General features: G+C 38.1%; 4 protein-coding genes across 5 annotated transcripts; 2 read left to right on the top strand and 2 right to left on the bottom strand.

Annotated features, from left to right (window-relative positions):
* On the top strand, positions 1–17,972 carry mrtfbb (myocardin related transcription factor Bb). Its single transcript, XM_028455047.1, is given in 19 exon segments — positions 1–117; positions 5,870–5,935; positions 6,824–6,879; positions 6,957–7,032; positions 7,196–7,357; positions 7,849–8,012; positions 8,507–8,629; positions 9,862–9,932; positions 9,934–9,991; positions 9,993–10,043; positions 10,045–10,071; positions 10,073–10,113; positions 10,397–10,532; positions 10,606–11,010; positions 11,012–11,311; positions 11,357–11,398; positions 12,864–12,995; positions 13,079–13,139; positions 15,241–17,972. Coding segments are annotated over 19 exon segments (2,484 nt in total). The 5' UTR covers positions 1–29; the 3' UTR covers positions 15,666–17,972.
* On the bottom strand, positions 17,825–19,954 carry snrnp25 (small nuclear ribonucleoprotein 25). Of its 2 annotated transcripts, XM_028455478.1 has the most exons (6): positions 19,814–19,954; positions 19,464–19,702; positions 18,623–18,713; positions 18,282–18,387; positions 18,118–18,192; positions 17,825–18,050 (listed from the first exon to the last, which is right to left on the bottom strand). In XM_028455478.1, exons 2-6 carry the CDS (start codon positions 19,671–19,673, stop codon positions 17,993–17,995), a joined length of 540 nt encoding a protein of 179 aa, XP_028311279.1. In that variant the 5' UTR covers positions 19,674–19,702; positions 19,814–19,954; the 3' UTR covers positions 17,825–17,992. The 2 variants fall into 2 exon arrangements, with proteins under 2 accessions (XP_028311279.1, XP_028311278.1); XM_028455477.1 differs by lacking the exon at positions 19,814–19,954 and having other exon boundaries at positions 19,464–19,793.
* On the top strand, positions 19,830–22,419 carry polr3k (polymerase (RNA) III (DNA directed) polypeptide K). Its single transcript, XM_028455480.1, has 3 exons — positions 19,830–20,071; positions 20,139–20,226; positions 22,194–22,419. Exons 1-3 carry the CDS (start codon positions 19,961–19,963, stop codon positions 22,319–22,321), a joined length of 327 nt encoding a protein of 108 aa, XP_028311281.1. The 5' UTR covers positions 19,830–19,960; the 3' UTR covers positions 22,322–22,419.
* cdip1 (cell death-inducing p53 target 1) lies at positions 22,394–27,731 on the bottom strand. The gene is made up of 5 exons (XM_028455476.1): positions 27,611–27,731; positions 25,804–25,955; positions 25,299–25,451; positions 24,897–25,173; positions 22,394–23,730 (listed from the first exon to the last, which is right to left on the bottom strand). The coding sequence occupies exons 2-5, from the start codon at positions 25,877–25,879 to the stop codon at positions 23,619–23,621; spliced, it is 618 nt and encodes a 205-aa protein (XP_028311277.1). The 5' UTR covers positions 25,880–25,955; positions 27,611–27,731; the 3' UTR covers positions 22,394–23,618.

Here is a 27,731-nt window from a genome sequence, read left to right as displayed (position 1 = left end):
TCCACGCTCCCCACTCGCCTCATCACTCCATGGGACTCCAGAGCTGGCCACCAAACACATCCATGGCCTGCCTTGATGTGGAGAGCCCTTCCATCTGCAGGGGGAAATTCAAATCAGGTACTTTTTTTTTTATATATATGCTTTTTGTCATTTTAATTATGTGCGAGAAGTTATGATGCTCATGTCACTTTTATATCTGCCATCCTGGGACTGTAAATTGTATTAGCAGTAATGAGGAGGGGTAGTGATCATCATGCAGTGCAGATAGACTTAACAGGAAATGACAGAGAAACTCATCACATGGCTTCATGCCAAGCATCATTTCCACAGGAGATAAGACGATAAAACATCATTCATTTTCATTGTTGGAATTTTCAGCCAAAAGTCAAAGAGTGACTCCATCCTGCACCAAAAAGTTATTCTAAAGATTATTCTGCTCATCAGAATCATTCCTTTTATTAGACTTTTGTATATGAGTTGTTTTATGTATGAAAATGAAGCTATTTGATGTGATTAGAAAAAATGAATCACATCGTTGTAAAGATTTGGATCTAAATGTGAAACACAAAATAACTTTTCTAAAAACAGTGAAGTGCTTAAAGTCTCTGTCTTTGTCCTTCCCTGTAGATTGTATGGATCAAAATACAGCTTTGTGTTCATGAAGGCAATCCGTGGGAAATAATTATAATTAACTATTTCCTATGAAATCAAAAATGTTGATCACTCTTCCAGCAGAGTTTAAGAACACACCCACTCTCAGGAAGGAAAGCAAATGTGTTTTCTCAACACGTTGACCCAGGAAGTGTCAGGATGTTCAGCTCTGGGACAAAATTTCACTCATTTTTTTTTTCCTCTCGCAAATGCTCCCAGAGATCAAGTTTGTTTGTTTTTATCCTTGGTGCTGATAAATCAAAGAATGAGATTAAAATATGTGTATTTATCCAAAGAGTAAAATTGAAGAAAACTCAAAAACTCACAACCAATCTGTATATCAAGTGCACTTCACACCGCGTCCTGAAGTGGTAACATGTCTGTATGAATCCAACTCCAATACCATCATAGAGACTATCAAGATTATTTGCATTTGTAGCCAAAATAAATGCTAAATACAAAACAAACCTGATAAAAAAAAGCAAACTATAAAGCACTCAGAGAGCGCAGACCTCTGCCACGCCACAGCAGTCCCCCTCCCCATATTGCATTGTCGCCTAATTGCACAGATTCAGTGTGTCCAAATGTAATGGAACCCCTATTTAAATGTATTTTATTTATTTTTTGATTGCAATGGAATCGGCAATTCAAATCTGATCCGGATGAGAGTCAGTGGGATGATAAAGGAACTAACTCTATATGTCTGGGCCATGATGACATATAGGGGTTATTACCAGTTTTTGGGACATTGATCTGGATCATCCCCAAAATCTAATCACTTGTTCTTTATCCCATTTCAGATATTTTCCTCAAAGTTTCATAAAAACGCATCCATTAGTTTTCTAGTTGTCTTCAAAAAACATAATCGCCATGGTAGAGGTACCTAATAACCTAACCTGATAAAGAGTTACCACCCCTTCAAATGTATCCATTGGTTTCAGTTGCATCTTTTTTGAGGCTAAAGCTGTGTGAAAAACCTGCCCTGCCAAATTTCGAACATACATGTTGATTTGCAGCTACTGTGAACTGAAAGAATAACTAATAAATCAACATAAATATAATCTTGCTTTTACAATTTCTAAAAACGAAGCCTAGTTTCTGGGACTAGCCTGCTGCTTGGAAATGCCAATGTTTGTCCAGGCAAACCAAAATCCTGTCTGAAATGTTGTGAACACAACAGTTTAAATGATATCCTGCACCGCTGACTCCAGCAAATTCAAACTATGTGAAAAAATATGAGAAATAGCTGTGATAGAAATATACGCCACACGGAAACACACTACAGTAGCGTATTTGAAGTTAACGTAGTGGCCTAAATGACGGCAGCAAGTCCGTATTTCTCGTTGAGTTTTGATAAGCTGGGAAGTTTTTTTTTTGCTGGAAAGCCAAAGTTTGAGGAAGTTTGGTGGAGCGTATTCAAATAAAAGTGATACTTGAAACACACCCTTCTGTTACCAGTGCAGGTTAAAATAAAACGTATCTGTTTGGTGTTTTGTCTATCTACAACCCCTCGCAAAAATGATAAAATCACCAGTCTTGGAGAATATTCATACAGTTTTAAAGGAAATCAAGAAGGTCGTCAATAACAATTGCTTTCTTAAATCAAGCAGAGGGAAAAAAATAATGAAATTACTCAGTTCTGAGGAAAAAATTATGGAGTCACCCTGTAAGCAGGGGCGGATCTAGAAAAAATTCATTTGGGCGGCAAGAGGGGTTGGTATTTTTTTTAGAGTTGGCAACATATAGCGGACGTAATCAAAGCATACTGAATTATAGGGCTGGGTATCACCAGGTACCTCGCGATGTGATATATCGCAATATATTTGCCCGCGATAACGATATTATTGCGATACCGCAATAATCAATATATTGCGGGAAAATTTATCCACCATACATCACGGTAACCGTCACTGAAGAAATTCTGAATTCATCTACTGCACTGAATCCATTTCAAAGGAATTACAAAACATTGTCAATCAATTTCACATGAACGACAGCCACGTGTATACAGCACAGTGGCTCTTCTTCACACACACTGACCACAACTAGTCACATGTCCTTGTGTTCTGTCTAAGTCTTTAAGGAAAGACTGATACAAAATATTGCTTCACCAAAATATTGTTAAGGATTGCGTAAATTCACTTGAAATAATTTAAAACAAAATGAATGCAGAAAATACTCGTTTCAGTGCTAGTATTAGCAACTTCTCTGTAAACATGGACACTAACAGTATCAGTGCTGCTTAACAAGCTCAATGATTATATCCTCTTCATTTATGTGAGATTCACAAAGTAGCGTCACCATGTTTTCTTTGACAGACAATGATTCATAGACGCACAGAACTGGCTCGACAACGGTGTCTTAGCCAATAGCAAACCAAATATATAAGCACACTTTAAATTTGTTATTTCCTCACTTTTACTAGTAAATACTAGTTTTATGAGTCTAAATATGGTTCATATTTTGCCATAAAAAGTTAGAAAATGCTAGAAGGCTGCTCAACTATAGGAACAATAGAAAATGAAAAAAAAGGATATTATTCTTTATTATTATTTTTAGAAAAGTTTCACAAGCACCTAATTTCATTATCTTTCAGAACTTTAGTAAATTGAACAAATGTCCTTTCTGAAAGAAAATGTATGAAGCTCTCCTCAGCCTCCCCAAACGTGTGCACATTCAGCACACACTGGACACACCCACGTCAGTGCACATTGCCTCACACACACTCAAACCTACACAATCCACACACTCAAACGAGCAAAATCTGTGCACAACCACTCACCGATGTCTGAAGGCAGTGGAACGTCAGAGGGGAGAGAGAGTCCGGGGCTGTTACTTCGTTTTGGAACGACATTTTTTCTTTTTGGAGTGAAACAAATGTGTGCTCACGACAAATGCGGTAGGGTTGGCAGCTATGTTTTTACCTCTTTCCTCTCATGCTCCAATGTAAACATCGCATTTCCGTGCTGCTCTCGCGATACTTCCGCGTCTTCTTTGTTGGCGTTTTAGAACATTGGCTCTGCAGTCAGGAAACGGCAGCGGGGCATTACCGGTCGGCAGACGGCAGATGCACAGTTCCGTGCCCGTGTGTACAAATTAGGGTGGCAGCAGGGGTGGCATGGCTTTGTTGTCGGGTGGCATTTGCCACCCTATGCCACCCCAGTAGATCCGCCTCTGCCTGTAAGTTTCCATTTCCAAAACACCTGCACCAGAATAAATCTGCTCATTGGTCTGCAGTTAAAAACGAGTGCTCACACCTTGGAGAGCTGTCAGAGATGTCAGTTGAAACAAAGGAGAGTACAGCATTGTCAAACTTCTGAAAGAAGGTAAATCATCACAGAATGTTGCAAAAAAATGTTGGTTGTTCACAGTCAGCTGTGTCTAAAATCTGGACCAAGTACAACTAACATGGGAGGGTTGTAAAAGGCAAGCATACTGGTAGACCAAGGAAGACATCAAAGCATCAAGACAGAAAACTTAAAGCAATATTTCTTGAAAACAGAAAATGCACTGCTAAACAAATAAGGAACAAATGGGCTGAAACTTGAGTCAACGTCTGTGACTGAACTGTAAGAAACCACCTAAAAGAAATGGGTTTCACATACAGAACAGCTAAACGAAAGCCATCATTATTATCTAAACAGAAAAGAACAAGGTTACACTGGGCTAAGGAAAAGCAATCGTGGACTGTAGATGACTGGATGAAAATCATATTCAATGAGGAATTGTAAATCTGCATTGGGCAAAGTCATGATGCTGGAACTTTTGTTTGGTGCCGTTCCAATAAATGCACAATTTTATGTTGACATTTTGGACACTTTTCTTGTTCCCTCAATTGGAAGGATGTTTGGGGATGATGACGTCATTTATCAAGATGATAACGCGTCTTGCCATTAAGCAAAAACTGTAACAGCTTTCCTTGACGAAAGACACATATAGGGTCAATGCCATGGCCTGCAAATAGTCTGGATCTCAATCCAATTGAAAATTTGTGGTGGAAATTGAAGAAAATGGTCCATGACAAGGCTCCATCCTGCAAAGCTGATCTGGCAACAGCAATCAGAGAAAGTTGGAGCCGGATTGATAAAGAGTGCTGTTTGTCACTCATTAAGTCCATACCTCAGAGACTGTTATAAAAGCCAGACGTGGTGCAACAAAGTACTAGTGGTTATTTCTAATGTTTTTTCATGATTCTACATTTTTTTTCCTCAGAATTGAGCAATTCCATAATTTTTTTTTTTCCTCTACTTGATCTAAAAAAGCAATTATTATTGATTACCACAATTTTTCTTCTTTATTTCTTTTAGTGTTTCTCAAAGTTTCTTTAGTTTTGTGGCATGTCTGTGATCTACTAATTTTCTACAAAATTAAACAACGAAACGAACATTCTCCGAGACTGGTGATTCCATAATGTTTGCCAGAGGTTGTATATTTATTATTAATGGGTTAAAGAAGAGGCAGAATGTTGGGTGTTGTGGTTTGATTGGTTTCACTTTGCTAATGATGCTGTGGGTTTGTTAGAGGCAGCAGGCAGAGCAGGAACAGGAAGGATCTGATGGACTAAATGGACTCTGGCCTGAGTTCCTGTCGCTCTGCGTTCCCTTGTCTACAACAGAAGCCTGTGAATGTCCCTCCAGCTCTCCATGCTCTGCGTGTTCCCACCCCCCTAACTACCCCTAAACTTAGTGGTTCCCAGGCCGCTGTGAGAACAGGTTTATTTTTGCTGGACTGAGTCACAGTGGCCAGTTCAGATGTAACGTCTCTCCCGGGAGAGTTAAAACTCCTCTGAGTGTTGTTTGTTTGTGCATTCGTGTGTGTGTGTGTGTGTGTGTGTTTCTTACCAATCATATCGGCATCATTTCTTCACACTGACGTTTGACATGCCATGTGCACCTTAAACTGCTGCCTCATTTTTCACATTTTGCCCAATCAGCATCCAGTTTTACCCCCCTGCTGTGCTCCTCCATGGTACGATCTCCTGACATGGAGAAACATTTATGATCTGAAAACAAAGTTGGTCACATTAGAGCCAAAAGTAATAATAATAATAATAATAATAACAGAAAATGCGAAACTGTTAGCCTGTTTGGATTGACTAACCACGAAAGAAATAATTTATCTCCCTTTTTCTATGTCCAAACACTCGAGCTCTAAAACCACAGAAGAAGTCATGTCTTTTAATTTGACTTTGACTTTGTGCCATTAATCTCTCTGACAGTCCTACAGCTCTGCCTGCAGCATAGAAGAAGTCGAGAGCAGCTCTCGGAGCAAGGCATCATGCCACGTAAGTGATCAACCCTCAGACAAAGTTATTTAAAAAAAAAAGTCATTTCCCATGTTTTATTTGCTCCCAGTTGAAGCCCATTAGGAACCAATTATCATTCCCAGCCCTCAGTGAAGGTCAGCCTGGCCATGCTTAGCCTGCACATGAACAGTAGCTCCCAGTACAGGATAGCACTGTGCTCTTAAAAGCTTATGGCTGGCATGCAGTGAGAAGGAGCCCATAAGTCTGGAAAGTTTTTGCTTTATTCTCACGATGACACACCTCACTGAATAATCCACGTCATAAAGTCAGTGCACATTATCGCAGAGGTGAATAAGTGGTAACCCCAAAGCTCATCTGGGGGAGAAACGGTGACTCTGGAAGGAGTCAAAGGTCAGCTGACACTTCCTGTTGTACACCATGAGTATCTGTTGATAGATGTGAGACAAAACTAATAAAGTCACAAGAAAGCAAACTATGGGCCTCTGTCTAGAATCAGCATTAAATGCTGCTCAGATATGATGCTTATTCATGGGAATGTTTGACCTTTATTACAATTCAGACCTATTATTTCAACTGAACTATGTCAGATTCTTAATGGGTATTTGGTTGGTCGAGTCTGTCACTTAATTTCTACGTTATCAAAAAGGTGCAGCACTTTTCTGATAGTGCAGTATATTTTTATATGACCTAGTCCTACTTGTGGCACACCTCCCATGCAGTAATTTATAGCACTGTGGAAATATTTTGTATCACCAAGTGTTTGAAGATTAAGTAGGATTAATTGTTAATGGTTTTAACATTAAAACACCACGAATAAGAAAACAGAAAAGATGTATGGCTAACCCTGATAACGTACATTTAAAAAAGTGGATCTTAATGAATGTTTGTGGCTCCATCCTCCCACAGCTCTGAAGACACCTGCAGCCTTTCATGAGAAGATTTGCCGCCTGGAAAGAGCCAGGGTAAAGAATGTGCCTCACATTTGGTTTATCTCGATAAATCTCCAAACTATGTTAATATAGGTATCTTCTCTGCACAGACTGGAAACTTCCTGAAGCACAAACTCCGCAGCAGACCTGAGCGTGCAGAGCTGGTCCGTATGCACATCCTTCAAGGTAAATCTTACTGGTTGCACTCGGAGGAATTTCAATAAAAACCAAAAAATAATAAAAAAAAAAAAAAAAAAAAAAAAAGATTTGTTTGCAAAGTGTTTACATGTTTGTTGTTGTTATTTTTAGCTGTGAAATATTATGCCCGTCACTTGATTGTGTTCATCAGAGACGCAGGTGGAGCCGTCCCTGCAGGCCACGCAGATGAAGCTGAAAAGAGCACGACTGGCGGATGATCTTAATGAAAAGATCGCCCAGCGGCCTGGACCTCTAGAGTTAGTGGAGAAGAACATCCTGCCTGTTGGCTCCAAGGTCAAAGAGGTCATCAATGGTAGATCCTGCTCATACCCACCATGTCAAAAATAAACTCTTACCAGCAGTTATATGATGTAGGCATTATTAAAAATGTGATGCTGTTTATAGGCCATGGGCTACGGTAGCTATTTGTGCACCCCCCCCCCACACCACCACCCACCCCCCCCCCCCACCACCACCCACCCCCCCCCCCCCACCCCCAAGTATATGACAGAACATAGTGTCCACAATTTTAATGAATGATTTATACAAAATGCATCCATGACGTAAACTGGAAAAATTAATGTATATCTAAAAATAATGATAGATGCATCAAATATTGAAACAAAAGATTGTCATATAATGTATTTTCCCAGAATCAAAATACACACACACATATGCATAAAGTATATACAGTTCTATCTAAATCTATGTCTGTCTGTATAAATAAAACCCAGTAAAATGTAGAATGTTGAACATACAGTGGGATGAGAACAAGATGATAGCTTCCTGTTCCTTTACCCATAGCGACTGTAAAGACAGTGGATGTGTCAGATGTGTACACCTTTGATGACGACAGCACTGATGCTCCATCCTCACCAACCTATGGCAGCAAAGACGTTTCCAGCTCTGCTTCAGCTGATTCTCAAGGAGCTGCTGCCATTGCCTTAAAACTCTCTACTCGTCACCAGGTAAATAGAAGACTAGAGGTTTTTATTGTCATCATACATGCACAATGTACAATGAAATTAAAAGGACAACTCTGGCGGTGCAAGAGTACAGCTATAAAGAAAAAACTAAAAATAAAAACACAATAGGCTAGTAAAAATATGAAATAAAAATAATAAAATCAAATAAAAAAATGTGCAATAGGAGAGCATGATAGCAGCAATGGAATAAAATATATTGCACAGTGAAGAGTGACTGAAACATTTGAACATGATTGTGATTACTGTGTGTTCAGTACCCTGATGCACACCTTGAACCCTGTACCTCTTCCCTGAGGCAGCAGTGAGAAGAATGTGTGCCCGGGGTGTAAACTGTCAGTCGTTTGTTACATTTGTTTGTTGGTTTTCTTTGAGCTATTTTAAAACTCTGTGGTATTCTTATTCAGAATTATAGCAAAGAGTTGATGCTGCATTATTATTTCTATAATTCCAATTGTGCCCTTATTATCCCCCCACAGCCTAGCTTACAGTTGTCATCTAATTTCGTCAACCTGACCTCAACCTTTGAGCAACAGAGCAACAGCCATCTCCTGCTCCACAGCCCATCAGTCCTGCAGAACCGAGGGACTTCCTCTGGGCCTGTCTGGTCAAGGTCAAACTTTTTTACCCCTTTTTATTTTGAACCAACAGAAGTAAGTAATGGTTGAGTGTAATAAAAAAAAAAAAAAAATCTGTTCCTTAAATGCCTTCTTGTTTCGTTTTTGCACCGTCAGTGTAAGTGTCACATAGAGAAAAACCAAACAGTAGGTGGGTGAAGTAAGTACTCACGTCTGGTGGTTTCAATAAACAGCTCCTCATGTACTTATGATAGACGTGATACAGAGCAAAGCAGTTACTCAACTATTTATCATAATGATCCCTTTAACGTACAATAAAAATAGGACAAATACTCCCTTCCTGTACGACCAAAAGGAATTCATTCAACTACGTTGTAGTTACAGCCAATATTAATTTTGACAACAAATGTTGATTTAGTTTTAGTCTTTGACAAAAATGCAATTTGTTTCATTCAAAATTTTTATAGTTTCAGTCAACTAAATGACATGATTTTAGTCAACTAATTTTCTTTTTACGTTTTCAATAACCATTGATCAACCTGATATGGTAATGTTTTGTGTGCTCTCTTTTGTGCTTTTATTTTTATATCTAACTCTTTCTTATTTGATCATCTTTTTAATTATTCATATTAAATACTTCTGTGTGCATTAGTCTCTAATCTCCATGCAACCATTTTTTATCTACAATTCAATTATAAGTAAGGTGCTATATACATAAAGATTGATTAATTCTATATGGGATAGGCATTAATGTTTGTAAATACAAACAATTTAATGCAAAGAGTTTCTGATTGAATTTCATCCCATGTGATGAAATTATAGTTTAGTTTTTATTAGACATTTTGACAAAAAGATCAATACAGTTTTTGCTGTAGTTTTTGTTCACCATGAATTTTTATATTATTAGTAATAGTCCTAATTATGCCACTTTAGTTGACAAAAATTATGATGTACATTTTTTTACTTTTTTTTTATTGCTGGCTGGAAACATGTGCAGATCTGGTTGTGAAAACCATATTTGCACTCAAATCTAGAAACTGCAGGTAGCAAAACAATCAAATCACATTTCCAGTGTATCATTTCACTTCCTGTCATTCTCTCAGGGTGTCATAGTGATACCGTAAAACTTTAGGAAACACTGCGGTGTCGCCTCTGCTGTAACGCCAACCTACAATCTTGGTTTGACTGAACTTAGTATTAAGTCATGGTCGGTCCAGTTGTTTCATGTTACTCTCTCCTTTGTTCTGCTTCTCAAGCAAAGTTTGGTTCAAGCCACAAAACTGACAAAAACCGCAGCAAAAAAAGCAAAAGAGCCCAAGCCTCGAGTTAAAAGTTGAAGACCATCAGTATGTGCCACCGGACCAGAAGCAGGAGCCCAGCGAAGATGCAGATGGACTCCACATATGCACGTGTCCTGCAGCAGCAGCAGCAGTTCCTGACAGCTCCAGATTCTCAGCCAGCAACAGCATGGAGTACAACTACCAGACTGCTCATCCCGTCACAGTCCAGTACGTCTCCATAAATAGCTTTAAATCCTCTTCCGTCTTTCTAATGATGAATTTTATCTGGACAGGAAGGTGTTTTTTTTTTTTAACAAATCAGTCCAAAGTTCACACGTTCCTCTGTCTATATCAGTCTGAGGTTAGTTTAACCACAGATGCTCTGTGTCATAGTTACTCCCTGCTTCCTGTCTGCAGTTTCCTACACAGACGCTGTTGATTGTAGAAAATGGTTTCTAAGTCTCCCCCTCTCATGACTGTTACTCACTTTTTGACATCTGTTGTCCTCCAGAAGCATAAATGAGGCACAAACGAGCTGTTCCAGTGTCACCATGAGTGGAAACGCTACATCCACCCACTTACATCTTCAGCAGCCACAGACAAACGTCGACCTTCAACAATTACCAGCTAATCTGGACGAAATGAAGGTGATACTTCTTTGCAGATGATGGAGTTGCATTGTGGCATGTTTTATGACTTCTTCATACAATGTGTTCACAGGTTGCAAAGCTGAAAATGGAACTCAAACTCAGATCTTTACCAGTTTCAGGAACGAAAACCGATCTGATAGAGAGACTCAAATTATATCAGGAGAAATCCAACATCCACTCCACAGCTGTTCCCATGGAAACGGCCATAATGACTGAAACACAAATTTACCCCCTATGTGTTTCACCGATTGCCAACAAAATGTCCAGTCTGAGCAAGAGGACAAGCTGCCCTCAGACACCCCCAAACAAGTGGCTACGTCCCCAACATGAGACGTGTGAGTGAGTTAGAAAGGCCACTGAGAAGGACTCAGAGAAGGACAAGCGTCTGCATGAGAAAGGAGGTCAGATCGAGGAGCTGATGAAGAAGCTGGAGAAGGAACAAAGGCTGGTGGAGGAGCTGAGGATGCAGCTGGATGGTGGAGAAGAGAAAGTCCCAACAGGGCGGCTCTCCTTTTTCAGCTCAGTTCTCCTGTTTCTGTGAAGGTCAAAGAGAAAAGCAAAGAGCGGTGTGGGAGCCGTCAGCATCCTGCCAGCTCTGCTGGTCTGCCAGCGTTTTGTCAAACAGGAAGCATCTCCACAGCGGAGCCTCACAGACCAGACAAATCAGTCTCATCACGGGTCATCAGATCATATCTCAGCCCACAACTCAGATCCTCGTCCCCACATCCATCCCTGTCTCAACAGTCCCTCATAACAGCATCACATTACTCACCAAAGTTGGCTGCACTTGCCTCAGGCCTCACAGAAAACCTCCGCTGTAGCACAGCAGCTATGCAGCACTCAAAGCCGGCCCCCTCTCTAAGGTACAGACAATTCTTCTACCTGAATGTAACTTGTTCCTCAACACATCTTAAATACCCGCCTTAAATACCAGTTCAGGATTGCTGGGCCTGAAGCCGTAAGCTGAGCCCAGAAGGCAGAGTGAACCTTGGGCAGTTTTCTTGTCTAACATGCACACACATCCACTCCGTCTCCTACAGTCAATTCTCATTTCAGATGTGTGCTTCATTCAAACACAAACCCAAATATTGAATTAAATACTGACCACCTGTGCTATATATATATATATATATATATATTATATATATATATATATACTGTATATATATATAGCACCAAACTACTGACAAAAACCTGTGACTATACTATGAGGCACCGATTGTAAAGTTGCGTATGCTAAAATAAACAGCAACTTTTTGCAATATTTAAAAAACGTATTATGTTACTTTTGACCAGATTTAAAACAATGATTGTGAAATTTGTCATATTTTTGTAAAAATATAATGTCAATGTTAAATCTAAATATTAAATATAAACTTTGAATATTAAATCTAAATTTTGAATATTAAGTCTAAACTTTGAATATTAAATCTAAATTTAAATGTAAAATGTTGAATATAACTTTCAATGTTAAATGTTGAACTTTAAATGTTACATTTAACTCTACATTTTAAATGACATTTTTTTTTTTGGTACTTCTGGTGAATATGCATATTAGCTAAATATTTAGTTTCACCAATGACATTTAGATTTAAAATTTAGATCTAACATTTAAGATTTGCATGTAACATTTAGATTTAGCATTTGTATTTGAAGGTAACATTTAGATTTAACATTTAGATTTAGATTGAACTTTTAGATTTAACATTTAGATTTAGATTGAACTTTTAGATTTAACATTTAGATTTTAGATTGAACTTTTAGATTTAACATTTAAATATTTTTACAAGAAAAAAAATATCACAAATTTCACAAATATAGCTGTAAATCTGTCAAAAGTACCGTAAAAAAAATTTCACCTACATTTTTTAAACGTGGTTTGTTGCTAAATGTTGCGAAAACTTGCAGTTTAGTTTAGCATTCGCAAATTTACAATCGGTGCCCCATACTATAACAACAGTCCTATAGTAGCTTTTCAGACATGGCAGATGGACGTGACATTACAAAGCCTAACAAAAACGCTTCCTACAGAACAATCAAGGTAGCATTTGACCTGAAGTCTGTTATGTTTACTTTAAAGCAGGGCTGTCAAACTCATTTTTGTTAAATAAGTGACAGATATCAGTCCCTGCAGGGTTTTCCAATTTTCTTTTAATTTGGGGAAATTTTGTAAGAATTGAGAGTTTTTTCCAAAAAATGACACTAAAGATGGATGGGGAAAATGGGGCCGTATTTGGTCGCCAGGCCTTGACTTTGACACGTGCTCTAAGGGCTGATCTTGAATTTTCTTGGGGGGTGTGACATCCCCGTCCTTCTTTTTCCAAACAGTCTCCTAGTCCGAGCCATTCATCATTGATCATGCAGAGGCCTGAGACTAGAAATCGTGCGTCAAAGTGTAAAGACCCGCCTCCCTATGAAGACGCCGTTAAACAGATATGTGAAGCTTTAGCAGCCGCTCAGGTTAAAATAAACACAAGAGAAGTCAAAAAATGTTCTATTTTCATTCTGTAGTTTGGGACACACCTTTTTAATTTTTTCTCCAGGGACCAACTGCTGCTAGCCAGCATATGGATGATCTGATTGACGTGTTGATAGAGAGCGGAGGTAAGGAATACACCACAATTTATATTCTCCTTTGTCCTCATGCCTAATCCAATCCCATCTCACATGAGAATGTGACACTGTCAGGAAAATGAAATAATAATAATAATAATAATAATAATAATAATAATAATAATAATAATAATAATAATAATAATAATAATAATAATAATAATAATATTCATATCATTCTTTTTTGGACACTCAAAGCATTTTACATTGCATTATTATTTCACTCCACACAGTGGTGGTAAACTACTATTGTAGCCACAGCTGCTCTGGGGCATATTGATCAAATAATCTATTATTGTAATAATCTATTATTTATTGTTTTGTGCATGGCAGCATGTTTCCGGCAGGTTTAGCGCGCTGCAAGACACATTTTTTTTTATGGTTTAACACGCAATATTTTTTTGGTGCTACTTGGATGTATTTTCAAGATAACATATTTCAATCAGAAGTTATTTCCCTAACCATAATCCTTCCTATAATCCTAACCATAATCCTTCCTATAATCCTAACCATAATCCTTACTATAATCCTAACCATAATCCTTACTATGATCCTAACCATAATCCTTACTATAATCCTAACCATAATCCTTCCTATAATCCTAACCATAATCCTTCCTATAATCCTAACCATAATCCTTACTATATTCCTAACCATAATCCTTACTATAATCCTAACCATAATCCTTACTATAATCCTAACCATAATCCTTACTATAATCCTAACCATAATCCTTCCTATAATCCTAACCATAATCCTTCCTATAATCCTAACCATAATCCTTACTATATTCCTAACCATAATCCTTACTATAATCCTAACCATAATCCTTACTATAATCCTAACCATAATCCTTACTATAATCCTAACCATAATCCTTACTATAATCCTAACCATAATCCTTACTATGATCCTAACCATAATCCTTACTATAATCCTAACCATAATCCTTACTATAATCCGAACCATAATCCTTCTTATAATCCTAACCATAATCCTTACTATAATCCTAACTATAATCTTTACTCTAATCCAAAAGTTCCCAAACTTTTCACAGTCATGTACCCCTTCAGACATTTAACCTGAAGCCATGTACCCCTTACTTCTGCACACTAACATAATAATGTAATGTCATATACAATGTAGCCCTAAAGTGAATTTTACCTATCCTGTTGAGGAATAATATATAATAATAATAATAACTAGAATATTTGCATTTCCTGACAAAAATGCAAGTGAGGATGCAGGTGCTGGCCCGTGTCACACTGCATTTGCTTATCATTTGCATTAGCATTAGCTAGCATTAGCCGAGCAATAGCAATAACCTAGCAATAGCATTAACCTAGCATCAACATTAACATTAGCCTCGCATTATCATTAGCCTAGCAATATTATTGACCTAGCAATAGCAATAACATAGCAATAACATTAACCTAGCATTAACATAGCTATAGAATTAGCTTAGCATTAGCCTAGCATTAACATTGACCTAGCATTAGCTTTAACCTACCATTAGCTTAACAATAGCATTACCCTAGCAATAGCATTAACCTAGTATTAGCCAAGCAATAACCTAGCATTAATATTCACCGAGCATTAGCATTATCCTAGTAATAGCATTAGCATTAACCCAACATTAACATTAACTGCTCTATTTATAATTTAGTTTCCAAAGTTGTCATTGTTTTTCATTTTCATTCCAGTACCCCCTATGATAATTTGCATAACCCTGGGGGTACCTGTACCTCACTTTGGGAACCTAGGCTCTAATCCTAACCATAACCAATAATGTTTACCATGTCTCCCAGCCTTAACCCTGCACACCCAAAGTGTATTTTTTCATGCCAAGCAGCACAAATAAATATGTGTTTTGCAGCTCAAAAGACATGATGTAATCGTGTTGTAACGCATGACAAAATTTAGTGAGATACAGTTGAGAAACTTTGGTATGTGTCACTATAATTATTGATTAGCAAAACGCGCCATTTTTTGATCTAACAGGAAGTTGTTTCCCATTATCATATTTACAGAAGAACTCTAAGGGAAAAGGATGAAAATCTGCTTCCTCATCCTTTCCTCTTCTTGTTTTCAGAGATCTCCCCGTTGATTGAACAGGGTCCTCCTGGCATGGACACACCTCACCCAGTGACAGCCAGTATAACCACCCTTCCCATTAACACGGTTTTGTCCCGCCCTCCAGCCATGGTCCAGGTGGCCCACCTGCCTTCACCCTTGACCTCTGAGTCACAGCTGAAAACACTTCAGGGAGGCATGTCGGCCTCTGAGCCGCAGACTATGAAACAGTTGGAGGAGCTCCACCTGCCTGAGGTCCCCATGGAGGTGGAGGTGCATGGAAACACGTGCCCTCCTGCTCTGAATCTCCATAACATGGATTGGTTGGATCTGACTCTGTGTGTACCTGCAGAGGGGGTCAACACTTTGGATGTGGCGATGCCTGTGGGCGTCTTTCCCTCTGACTTTCTGGACTCTCATGAACTTCACTTGAACTGGGACTGAGCGCAATTCAGACGAGCTCTTCCATTTTTCAGGCTTTTCCAGCGAATTACAACCGAGAGAGATTTATCTGTTTTCCCCTCAGACAATAAGAGGCTCCTGAGATAGACTACATTTGAGTGTAAAATGAAATAGCTTTTAAAGTTTCCATCTCAAGTGTTCCTTCTGATTTGTAATCAGCTTGTTTTTGTGGATTCCTTTGTTTCAATGAATGTAAAGTGTAGCACTTAGTGTGGTTGTTCATACAGAACAGGAAGTATGTAATCCTTGGTCACAGCTGATGGACCAACACTGCGCATATGTCATGGCTGTTGTGTAGTTTACATAAAGGTTATATGAATATTATTCTCTGGTGCAGCACAGCAGTGATAAGTGATAAAAAAAATTTTTTTAAAAAAAAGTACATTAGGGTAATTTGAGTGTCAGGAGGAGGAGTAAATGTGTGTGAGTGAATGGTTGTGTTTTACTATGTGTTGGTGACAGACTGGTGCCATGTCAGGCTGTGCTGACACGACAGGTACAACAGAATATTATAGTCTCAGCAGGTAGCAGACGCAGGAATGTAGCCTCTTACTGATGTGTTGGGGTACAGGTGGACTTGTTTATTGTAATTACACCAGGAGTCAAACCAAAATATATAGCAACCTCAAGATTTTAATTAGAATTACTTTTTATAAAACATTTAAAGGTGCGGTCTGCAATCTCAGAAACTCTTTTTGTTACACTGGGTGAAATGGTCCTTCCATCCTGTGAGCATAGTCAATATTTTAGGTGTTCGGAAAAACAGAACAATAGGAATCAAAACTCTGTAGCAGCTGTAATCCTGTGAAAACTCTGACCAATCCCTGACATTCGGTCCGAATAGAAAGAACCAATCAAGATGCCTTCATGTCTCGTCCAGCCCACACACCCCTCTGTTCAACCTGCGTCCACCCTCATCACGTGATATATGTATATATATATATATATATTGTGTGTGGAAAAATAATTAAAATTTCAACTATACAATAATATATGACAAAGATATCTGGAATTAAGCAATCCGGCATTTAACGTTAATCGAAATCAACTCATTTAATACAAAAAACTGTCTTGAATACAGTTATACTGAGCAATAAAGTGTCAGCATTGAGACTCTTACACGGACTCTGTAAACATTAGTTTACATGGGATTACATTTGCCTGTTTGCTTTCTTTTCAGTAACTGCGATACCTCTCTATGTTTTCTGCGTAAACACTTTAGTGAATGCAGGAGGTAAAAACAATACCCGTATAAAACACCAGTAAAAATAGCACACTATTTTCATTAATAGACCATTGGTATACTGGAAAAAAAACATTACATTTGATTTGGTGTTCACATAGCGCCACCTGCTGGCCACCTGCTATGACTTTATGTATTTTTTTCACATATCTTTTTCAAGACAATGCTACTACTTCTATTACTGATAATAACGAGCTGAATTTTGCTTTTTAAAACATCTAAACTTCCAAAGGATGCTACAGAATCAATTATTTTTTTAACCAATCTTTGAAGTGGAGGTAAGCTACATCTGAAGCCTCATGTATTGCTTTATTGTAGTGCCATCATTTATTAAGTGAATAGCAATGTGCACAAGAAGAATGTCCAAAATGTAATTATTTTACCCCTATTTCATTGGCGGTTTGTTCTAGAGATCCAGGTCCGTTTATCTTTAAGATATAGATTTCAGAAGCTAGCAATAGCTAATAGAAATCTACTGAAGGAGAAATTAAGAGTGCCAAGTGAACATTATTTTCCCGACTTTTTTTAACCACTTTTCTTTCATTAAAATGCTAGGATTATTCAAAGATGAATTATATACTGTATGGTCTCTGAAAAGGAATCGCATTTACTGCAGGTTATACACTGTGAGCCATTTTAGTTTTTATGTGCTACTTATTTTTTATGTATGCCTTAAAGGGAGTGTGTTACTCAACTTTGTGACCAACCCTCTCATTCCTGTTTCTGACACTTTAAAGACTGAGGAGTAAAAGAAACTTACATTTCACGAGTTTAACTATCGTGTAAAGTCAGAGTGATGATAATGACTTTCATGAATAAGCCATACTGTTTTTTTTTCATTTTGCCAAACATTTTCACGCCCATCATTTTGTAGGCTCGAGTAAAACAGACACAGGAATTAATTCTAAAAAAAATAGTTTAATATTTCATTTTTATTACAAAACTTAAAGCATTTTAATGCAGCAGGAGATCGAAGCCTCTTAATGTAAATACACACATATTGGACGCTTTCATAGCCCAACCCATTCTTCCTTCAGCAGAAAATGGGTTTCATGCTCCTGGTGCTTCACTTTTTTCGAAGTCTCTTCATGAACATCACCTCATCTCGGTTCCTGATCCCATAACTGAAGAAAATAACAGATTCAAGTAAAGGAAAGAGAGCTTCCTGTTAATAATACTATTTACACTCACTCTTTAAGCCTCATCTTGTCATCTTCAAGCTTCTCGCCTTGAAAAACTAGATTGTACGTCCTCCAAACGTACCTCCTGTGCAAAAAAACAGAATGGGAGCAGTGGGAATGGGAGAATCCCATCACTGGCACTGGTTTCATGATGCTGTGTGTTTGTGTGTTTACCAGCTAATGATTCTCACTCCGCCTTCACGCTGCTGCTTCAGCTCAAAGAATCTACGTACGGCCTTCTTTAGATCAAGGACAGTGGCGTTCTGGATCACAACAATGGCTGAAAACAAGAAATTATTTTTTTAAAACAATATTGTTTTATGTTTTGTTTCATTTTGAAACAGTGCTGAGCTTTTTTTTTGTTTCCTGACAGTGAGAATGTTATGGGTTTGTGGTCCAATAGCTTTTATGTTTAATTCCTTAGTATTGACATTGTAGCAAATGTTCTATAACAATAAAAAAAATAATTGAAACATCAGTTCCATGTTGTCCAGAAGCACAAAAAGAGCACTTACGCATTACTTCTCCATCAGCCTTTAAAACCCTCACAGTCATGGCCTGGCCGTACTCCAAGGCAATTTGGGAGTTAATCTCCTCCAGGGTCACCTGCAGAAAATAAAATCACAGCAAATTCAAGCATTTTCATTAAACAAACGGCCAAATCAGTGCCATCAGAAGGTCAGTTTGACCTAAAAAGGTGAATTTGTAATGTTAATGTTTACAGTTGCGAGAGGAAAAAATTCTGATCCAGTTGATGCTTTGTCTCCATGTGAAATCTTTATTTATTCTTAAAAGAAAAATTAGGTTACCCTGATTTTTATTGACAGGAATTTAAAAACATGAAAGAAACATGAACATTTACAAAAGGGAAGAAACCTTCAAAACCAATTATGATCAGAAACACATCTAAAATCTTTAATATATCATATTTATTCAAATGTAGAATACTGCAGATTTTAGGTCGGTTCAAATTTATGTAACCAATTGGTTAATAATAAATGGATCAGTTTTTCTCATACCTACTGTTGCTGACTATTGTTCTCTGTTTGAGTAACATTACTTAAGTAATAAAAGTATGTGTGATTCGTGCCGATATCGTATCGGATCAATATCGAGCAATACTCAAGGTGGCAATATCGGTAACGTATAGGGAGTGAAAAAAGTGGCATCAACACCCCTAACAAATATATAAAATAAAGTTCTAAAGGACCCTGAAAAATAACAATAATAAATCTAAATTTAAAAAAAAAAAAAAACCCTGTATATGTTAAATCTGGGTTTTTACTTCCTGACATCGGACCGATTTATGATGTCTGATATCGTATCGGGACACCCATAGTGTTTCTGTGTGAGTACCTGGATGGGCAGGTCACAGAGCAGCGGGTCCTGCACTAGTCGGGCCAAACCCTCCTCAAAGATATCCAGGATCTCCGAGTGAGGGAGAGCGTCTTCATCCTCCTCCTCCTCCTCCTCCTTCACCTCCGCAGCTTCTGCTCCGGTTCCTCCATCTTTCCCCGCCTCCACCGCCTCAGAGGAGAGGCCTCCTACCGCGCCTCCTTCCTCCATCACGTCCAAACGCGGACGAGTCTAAAACACTGCCCGAATGAACGCACAGAAAGCACCACTGATGTAAACAGTCCGTGTGCAGCACATATAATGCACCGGATAGAAGACATGGCGAGAAACAAAAGGTTCCTCCTTCTTACACGGAAAGACGTTTCCCACCGGATGTGTAAGAGGGGAGCACCAACGTTGTGTATTTCCGCTTGTCACGTGTCTTCCTTCCCTGGACTGTGGGTTTAATTAAACACAGAGTTTTCAGGTGAGTCCTGATCCTGGTCTTTGTAGAAAGGATGCTCCTGTTCTGTCCGACCTGTGGGAACGTTTTGATCGTCGAAGAAGGACAGAAGTGCATGAGATTCGCCTGTAACACCTGCCCTTACGTTCACAACATCACCAGAAAGGTAAGTGGGATTAAACGCTCCGTTGGGACGGTTGGACTCTCATATTATGTGCGTCTTTCTCGTGCAGGTGAATAACCGGAAATACCCAAAGCTGAAGGAGGTCGATGATGTCCTGGGAGGAGCTGCAGCGTGGGAGAACGTGGATTCTACACCCGGTTAGTGTCAGCTTTAAATACGTAATTTAATGTAAACTTTAAACGAACGGACGAGTTAACCGTAGGGCTGGTGGTGGTGGTATAAATCGACAATTATTTTTGGTCGGGGTGTAAACCGGAAGTGAGAGGTTTCACGCAGTTCGGTAAAAACAAACATACGCACGTGCTTCTGTTATCTGTCAAAAGTCATCTGGTGTTTTCAGTCAAAGCTACAGGACTTTATTTTTGACCTTCCGCGATCGTAAATTAGCAACAAACAATGTATCAATATTCTAAAAGTTTGTTTTCAACGAGCTGTCACCGACATGATCCGATAGTAACGTCACGCCGACCGATTAATCGCTATTATAATATCAACGATTATGAATCTTAAATCCTCAAAAATAAATGACTTACAGGTTTACATTTTAACACAACCAGGCGAGTTCTCTTCATTTTAATTACACTATAGGGCTGGGCGATTTTGCCAAAAAAAAAAAAATTAAAAAAATGATAATTGGAGTTTTGATTTGATTTTTTTTTTTTTTTTTTTTTCTTCAATGCACTTAAAAATGACTGCAGACATCAGATATATTGTCAAAAGTGCAACTTTTTTGCTGTGATTGTCCTCAAGAGTTAAAATGCATAGAAACAATCCCAATATAAAAGTAAATGAGGCTCTGTCATTCAACAATTTCCAGCTTTAACCCAGGTTTAAGCAAAAGTGTAACAACAACTTCACAGTAGCTTAAATTTTCTGATTAAGAAATCAGATAACTACATATTTTATAACATTGCCTGTGGCACACACATAACCTATTCAAAGAGTAAACAAAGAGGGGGCTGGCTCACATCGTGCTACGGTAACCCACAAGGACGGAGCGTGAAAAAGTCCAAAAAAACTGGTGGGAAAAAAAGTACTTTTTTTTTTTTTTTTTTTTTAACTCAAATTTGCAAAAAAAAATCATTTTCATCTACAAATTCTGTTAATCGAGTTATTTATTTATTGCCCAGCTTTATTACACTATATCAATTTTTCTCAAATAGGGGTACGCAATAGCACTTGAGCGAGAGAGAAGAAAATTAACAAATGAAAGCGTTTCGAATGAGGGGTTTTATGTTTATTTTCTTGTTTAAAATGATATTATGACAATTTAAATGTTCGTGATTACATGAAACTAAAAATACAAGGTCATTCTTTGTCCCACACCAGGAGGGTAGATGACAGAAATGTTAGAAATTATAGAAAATCTATTCAAGAGCCACTAAATACAGTTAATTCCACTTATTTACAAAATGAGATTCTATAATTATTCTCTAGAATATATATATATTTTTTTTTTATAGATTTGAGCGAAATAATATAGTCTAACAAAGTCGGTACTTGAGGCCAAAATAATTTGAGACCACTGCACTATATAATATTGAATTTGCTGAGAGATATTACCCAAACAGAAATCAAATAATTCAGCATACGATTCATATCCCGATACAATACGATACATCCCGATATTAATGTATAAAGCGATTATTGCGATATATATATATATATATATATATATATATATATATATATATGACTGAAGAAACAACTAATCTGTAAATATGTATACCTTCATGAGAACATTATGTATGAAATAGATTTTATTGGCATATTTTATATTCAAAACATTGACTTTAACATGCCATGTGTCAACAACTTAAAATAACATACAATCTGCCTGTGGCTTTTAAACCAACTTTGACTTTAGTTCAACTTAGCTGAGGTATTAGCCTAGAAGAAGACTTTCCTGGTTAAATAAAAAAAAAAAAAAATTAAAATATATATATATATTTTTAAATAATAAAAAAAAATCGATACGAATGCATTTAGAATCGATCTGAGAATCGCGCAACGTAATATCTCGATATATCGCAGAATCAAGTTTTTTCAACATCCCTAATTCCTTTCCACCCGTTACTTACTTTGACGTCTCTCCTTTCTGCAGAAAAATGTCCAAAGTGTGAGCACCCTCGTGCATATTTCATGCAGATTCAGACCAGGTCTGCCGACGAACCAATGACAACTTTCTACAAATGCTGCAACGCCCAGTGTGGACACAGATGGAGGGACTGACACCTTCGTTTTCAATCTTTAGGAACTTTTTGTATTGTACATGATGTAGCACAGCTGAATATGACAATAAAATTCCTTCATGGCTTTTATTGATAAAATAGTACCTGTATACAACAAACTGATTCAGACTTACATAGTTATACATATCACAGACACCAGTATCCAGAAGAAGTGCATACAGTACTTCATATCACGCCTTCAATGCAAGCCTTCAGTTCAGAAAAATTAATTAGACACAGTTGGGGAGGAAAGGGGGGGGGGGGGGGGGGTATGTAGCTGTTAAGCATCCTTCATTATCACATGTGGCTCATGCAGATGAACTGCTGCTGGTGAATAATGGTGTAGAACCAATGTCCCTCACTGCCATTCAACTCAGCAGTATCACAACATTGTTTAGCAGGATGGTTTTGTTTGCAGCTTATTCCAGCAGCGCTAACTAGCTAGCATCAGTCAAGCCCTTAACATGCATCCTGTAGAGGCTAGCTTCAATTCTAAACAGGAGTGAGGAAGATGGACCTTCTGTCTGTGGATCTTCTTCTGTTCATCTGAGAAATACTTGGCAAAACATTACAAAAAAAAACTTCTTGCAGAAACTTCTGTGTCCACATTTACTGTTTGGTGTTATTTTCTTTTAAGATAGGAATCGTTTATCCTTAGATGTAAACTGTAAATGCATCACTGGAGCAAAATAACTTCAAAATAAAGTGCATATGAATTCATAGCATAAGAACATAAAGTTTGAGGGTGCTAATGCATCCCAGTGGGACAGTAGGAAATTTAACAAAGCTAAAACATATTTTCATAAATGATTTTAGTTACATTCATGAGTTAAGTTCTCATTGTCAATGCGACGACAAAATGTAACGTGTTCACAGTTATTAGTAAAATATTTGAGGAATAAACGTCTGGAATTAATCATACAAAAAAAAAAAAACACGAAACGATGCTTACTCAGCATGTTAGAATACACTTCTGTAAATTCACACGAGTTCACAGCTTCCTCACAGTGAGGCTGTCTCTAAATTACCAGGATTAACATCCAAGTCCTCGCTCTGGCTTTAGTTGCTCCTTTATCCACCTCTCATTCACCCACATCAGATTTTTACAATTCAAATGCACATATAAGTCAGTATGTTGAATGATATATACAGTAACTATTCAGAAAGAACTGCACTGACCATTTGAGAGGGTTTCACAACACTTTGCAAAAGATGAAGGGGGGGGCTGTCAATACAAGCAGGAGGAGCCGTAAGTGTACGTGTGTGTACATATCTGGGTCAGTAACAGCTGTCTGTGGTTAGCATATGCGTTTATATGTGTAGATGTAGCCCTTGCAATAAGGGCAGGTGTGCGTCACATCCTTGAGGTCGTCGATCAGACAGGGAATCAAACAGCAGCCCAGATCACACCTGCAAGACACAGAGCAGGGATTAAAACACCTCGGCTACATGCAGACATAAAACAAAAGCACTTTGACACAGCGCTTACAGTATATTATTGAAAAAGCACCATTACACAAATTATGACAGTCAAGGAAAATTTAGCATAGGCATCTTGAGAATTTTTAAATTTCTACATATTCTAATGATTTATGAATTTCAACTTGTGCTACTCAAGCTGAAAACCTAAGAATTCAAATCTTAATTTAAGTAATGTACTGTAGTTAGTCCCACATATAACTTTATTAAGTTATAGAGGATTATAAAACATGTACAACATGTCTGTCTGCTTCCTGCGCATCTGTCGCTAACCTAGAATCCCTTTGTTGATGAAGTGCATACAAATGAGGTAAATCATGTTTATAAAAAGGAATTCACTACATTAAATAACAGTAAATCATGTTACAATAGAACTTCATTATTAAAATTATGTAGTAAGGTAATATTTTTACTTGGATCTATTCATTTTTCCTTTAGCAGAATTACATCAAAACTACTCAATGGATTAAAAATTTTAAAAATTACCCCATCAAGTTTAAAGTTTTGAAAAACAAAAAAGGATCTTGTGTATTGTTAATAATGAACATTTCTTCCAAGCCTTTAAAGTGAAATGATCATGAGACCATGATCATTATTACTATTGATACAATGATACAAAGTTGAAGAATAAGTTGAAAATTGTCATTGTGACAGTTTAGTTTGCATAAAGTTTTCATTACATTAATTCATTTATATAAATTCATTTTGAACAAAAATACATTAGTGTTTCAATAAACAATTTTTAACATACATATATATATATATATATATATATATATATATATATATATATATATAATGTCCAGTCCTTAAACCAGACCAATGGAAACCAGTTGATTTTTCAAACATTTGAAATTAAAGTGTATTAATTCTATCACATGTAAGATAATTAACTATAATTGTCATTATGTAGTTCTCTGCTTTTAACCCATCCCGAGGAGTACGTCGGGCCTTGCTCAAGGGCCCACAGTGGATTAGAACCAGCGACGCTCAGATTACAAACCCGCCTCCTAACCATTAACCTACCATTGCCCTAATGTGACACTAACATGCTGAACTCTTACCAGCTGTGAGTGAACATCACACATCTCACTCACCCAACAAAGAAGCAGAACAGGCAGAAGAGGGTGTTCATGAGGCCCACGTCGTGGGAGATGCGGGTGACGATGGCCTGCTGACAGTGTGGACACACAGTCTGCACCGGTGAGGTCTGGAACATTTCCCCCTGTAGGACGGTCACAGTGGTGGCTGCTCCCGGTGGAGCCAGAACGGTCGCTGTGTGTCCTCCCATGTGGACGAAGTGTCCGGGCCCGGGCCCCATCTGTCCTGGCATCGGGTGGGAGAAGTGACCAGGTGGTGGTGGGTAGGCACCGCCTGTTGAAAACCAGTGTTAAAATAAGATACAATTCTAGGCTTGCTTAGAGGCTTTCAAAAGGCTTCTTCAACCCAGACAAATGTCGACTACAACAGTGATGTGATTGCAGTATTACAGGGCTTACCTTGCTGTGGCAGATGCATGGGCATGGACATGGGCATAGGCAATGGTCCTTCTCCAGGTACATGTGGGGGTAGGAAGCCTGGCTGGGTGGCTTCATAGGGCGGAGGACCGTATTCTGGAGGCAAAGGATTTCCCTGTGGAGGAGCAGTTCTGACTGCCTCATGAAAATAAAAAAAAAGAAAAAAGATCCATACCTTAGTGATTCGAGAGGAACAGGAATACAACAATGAAACAATTGCCAATGAAAAACGTCATTTATACAACAAAGAATCGACAGAAACATAAATGTTCCATTATTAGATCTATATCAACTTGTTTTCAACCTCTCAGTGATGATATGATATAAACACACCAAAAAAAAAAGCTGAAAACTTTAAAGATTTGAAGGTTTAAGCTGCTTACTTGCACTTCAAAGCCCTAATCATATGCTAAGAATTTAAAGGTGAGGTAGAAAATATGCGTGCATATAAACATTTATTACAAGTTTGCATGTGCAGCTCTCTTACCCGGCTGTCCATTTTTCTCCTCGATGAGGGGGGCACTGGGACCTCCAGGGTACGGAGGGGGAGGATCACTAGACATACTGGCCCAAAGTCTATACTTTCAGATGTGTTGGACACGCAAGCTCCTCTGCCTGCTCACTAGGTCAACTTTTACTCTGTCAGATACGGAAATAAAGAGGGAAAATTTATCAAGCAGCTGGTACAATAACTCATCCTAAAAAGTAGGCTTTACACCGATCTGATCGGCTATATCGGATCGGCTGATATTTTGCATTTTATGCAATTAATGTGATCGGCTGTAATATCGAACCTATGAGCGAACGGTGAAAATGTCTTGGTTGGAGCGAAGCTGCTGAGCGCCGGAACACTTCGCCAGTGTACCAACTCTGAAAGCGGGGATGGCATCTGCTGTTAGTGTCTGTGTGTTTTTATGTGTACACGTGTTTTTTTTTTTTTGTTTATTCAGCCTGAGCATGATAAAAGGACGGAGCGATGAGCTCCCGTTTACTTTCGCTTTCATACCGAAGACTTCTGTCCATTTCAGGGCGGTGGTGGACACAGAAGAGCGTGTACGTGTGCGCGCCCCACCTCTGCTGTGCTCATGTGAATACGAAGAAGTAATATTTTGTAGTACATGTACATTACTAGAGTATTATATTTTGGATCCCCCCCAAATATAATACATAATATAATATTAACTAAGTTAAAAATATGCGATTATCTTAGGAAGGTCATGCAATTAATCACAATTAGAAATTTTAATCGTTTGACAGCACTATTAGAAATGTATATTTGTAATCCTAATGTAATAATTTACAGTCAATCCCAAGAGCCATAACAGACAAATATTCAATAAATCAGAAATTATATGGTAATTATCAGATGCCTGTAATTATACACCTGGCCAGTATGTGCAGGTTTTGTGTGCACAAGGAGCCTATAGAAATTAACCCTTTCTTAAACCAATTGGCTCCAGTGGTAGATGTCTTATCTTGCACAATAATAAGTTTGAATAAGATCAGTTAAAATACAACTACTATTTTTTTTTTTTTAGAAAAGGCATAAACAGGTTGCCAAGTAAGACTTTTCATGAGATAAATCAGAATAAAAATGATTAATGAGTGTAAAGACAGGATCTGTTGCACCATATGGTAGCAAACAAACGAGCTGAGCCCAAATGTAGACAAGAGTGTTGTCTTTCAATGACAACTCCTTTAGAGCAAATAATACCATTGGTGACGTTATTACTACCACTGCCTCAACAGCTTTGATCAGCTTTACTTATTTCTTTGCTAACTTACTCAGCAGAATAGCTGATCTTTTACTATATAATCCTGTCGCCGATAATCCAGCTCAAAGCTACTTGCACAACTAACCATGGATAATTTGGTTATATAAGGCAGCCTAGAGCAGAGGTCGATTCTTTACAGTCAAACTGTGAATTAATGATGTTGTTGAATGTAGATATAGATATAGATAGATAGAGACGCAGCTAATGGACAGATAACCGTCTGAGCTGCTACTGTCTATCCTATATGATCAAGTCCTACAACAAACTGAGAGCCAGATTGCTAGTGTTTTATTTTGCTGATCCACGGATGCCTTTGTGACCGTGTTCAGTCCCTAATCTGTCAAAAATAGAGGCGTGATCGCCCGCTAGATGGGGTTAGCCAGCTGGCTAGCGTCGCCATACTTGTCACTAATACAGCAGACCGTTTAACCGTGACGCGAACGTCAAACTTTTAAGTCAGAACACGTAAAGACAGCTGCGAGCACAACTATGTGTAGCTGTGATAGAATGATGAATTACCTGGTGTTCACAGAGAGAAAAGCCAGCAGCAGACCTCAGAATGAGGGAAGTAGTTATATGCTAACAGCTCGAGCCTCCGGAGGAGGATAACACATGACGTCATACGCACGACGGATAAATG

The sequence above is a fragment of the Gouania willdenowi genome, chromosome 8 (genome assembly GCF_900634775.1).
Source record: "Gouania willdenowi chromosome 8, fGouWil2.1, whole genome shotgun sequence".
Taxonomy (NCBI): Eukaryota; Metazoa; Chordata; class Actinopteri; order Blenniiformes; family Gobiesocidae; genus Gouania; species Gouania willdenowi.
Note: the sequence above shows the minus strand (reverse complement) of the source record. Positions and strands in the feature narration are given on the sequence as shown.

Bases quoted from the DNA above. Each gene is read 5' to 3' on its own strand.
- polr3k (XM_028455480.1), top strand. From the start codon at position 19,961: ATGCTCCTGTTCTGTCCGACCTGTGGGAACGTTTTGATCGTCGAAGAA. The intron at 20,072-20,138 runs GTAAGTGGGATT...TTTCTCGTGCAG, and splicing joins TTCACAACATCACCAGAAAG to GTGAATAACCGGAAATACCC. The intron at 20,227-22,193 runs GTTAGTGTCAGC...TCCTTTCTGCAG, and splicing joins GAACGTGGATTCTACACCCG to AAAAATGTCCAAAGTGTGAG.
- snrnp25 (XM_028455478.1), bottom strand. From the start codon at position 19,673: ATGGAGGAAGGAGGCGCGGTAGGAGGCCTCTCCTCTGAGGCGGTGGAG. The intron at 18,714-19,463 runs GTACTCACACAG...TATTTTCTGCAG, and splicing joins TCTGTGACCTGCCCATCCAG to GTGACCCTGGAGGAGATTAA. The intron at 18,051-18,117 runs GTGAGTGTAAAT...TATTTTCTTCAG, and splicing joins GACAAGATGAGGCTTAAAGA to TTATGGGATCAGGAACCGAG.
- cdip1 (XM_028455476.1), bottom strand. From the start codon at position 25,879: ATGTCTAGTGATCCTCCCCCTCCGTACCCTGGAGGTCCCAGTGCCCCC. The intron at 25,174-25,298 runs GTAAGCCCTGTA...GGTTTTCAACAG, and splicing joins CATGCATCTGCCACAGCAAG to GCGGTGCCTACCCACCACCA. The intron at 23,731-24,896 runs GTGAGTGAGATG...TGTGTCTTGCAG, and splicing joins CTGTTCTGCTTCTTTGTTGG to GTGTGATCTGGGCTGCTGTT.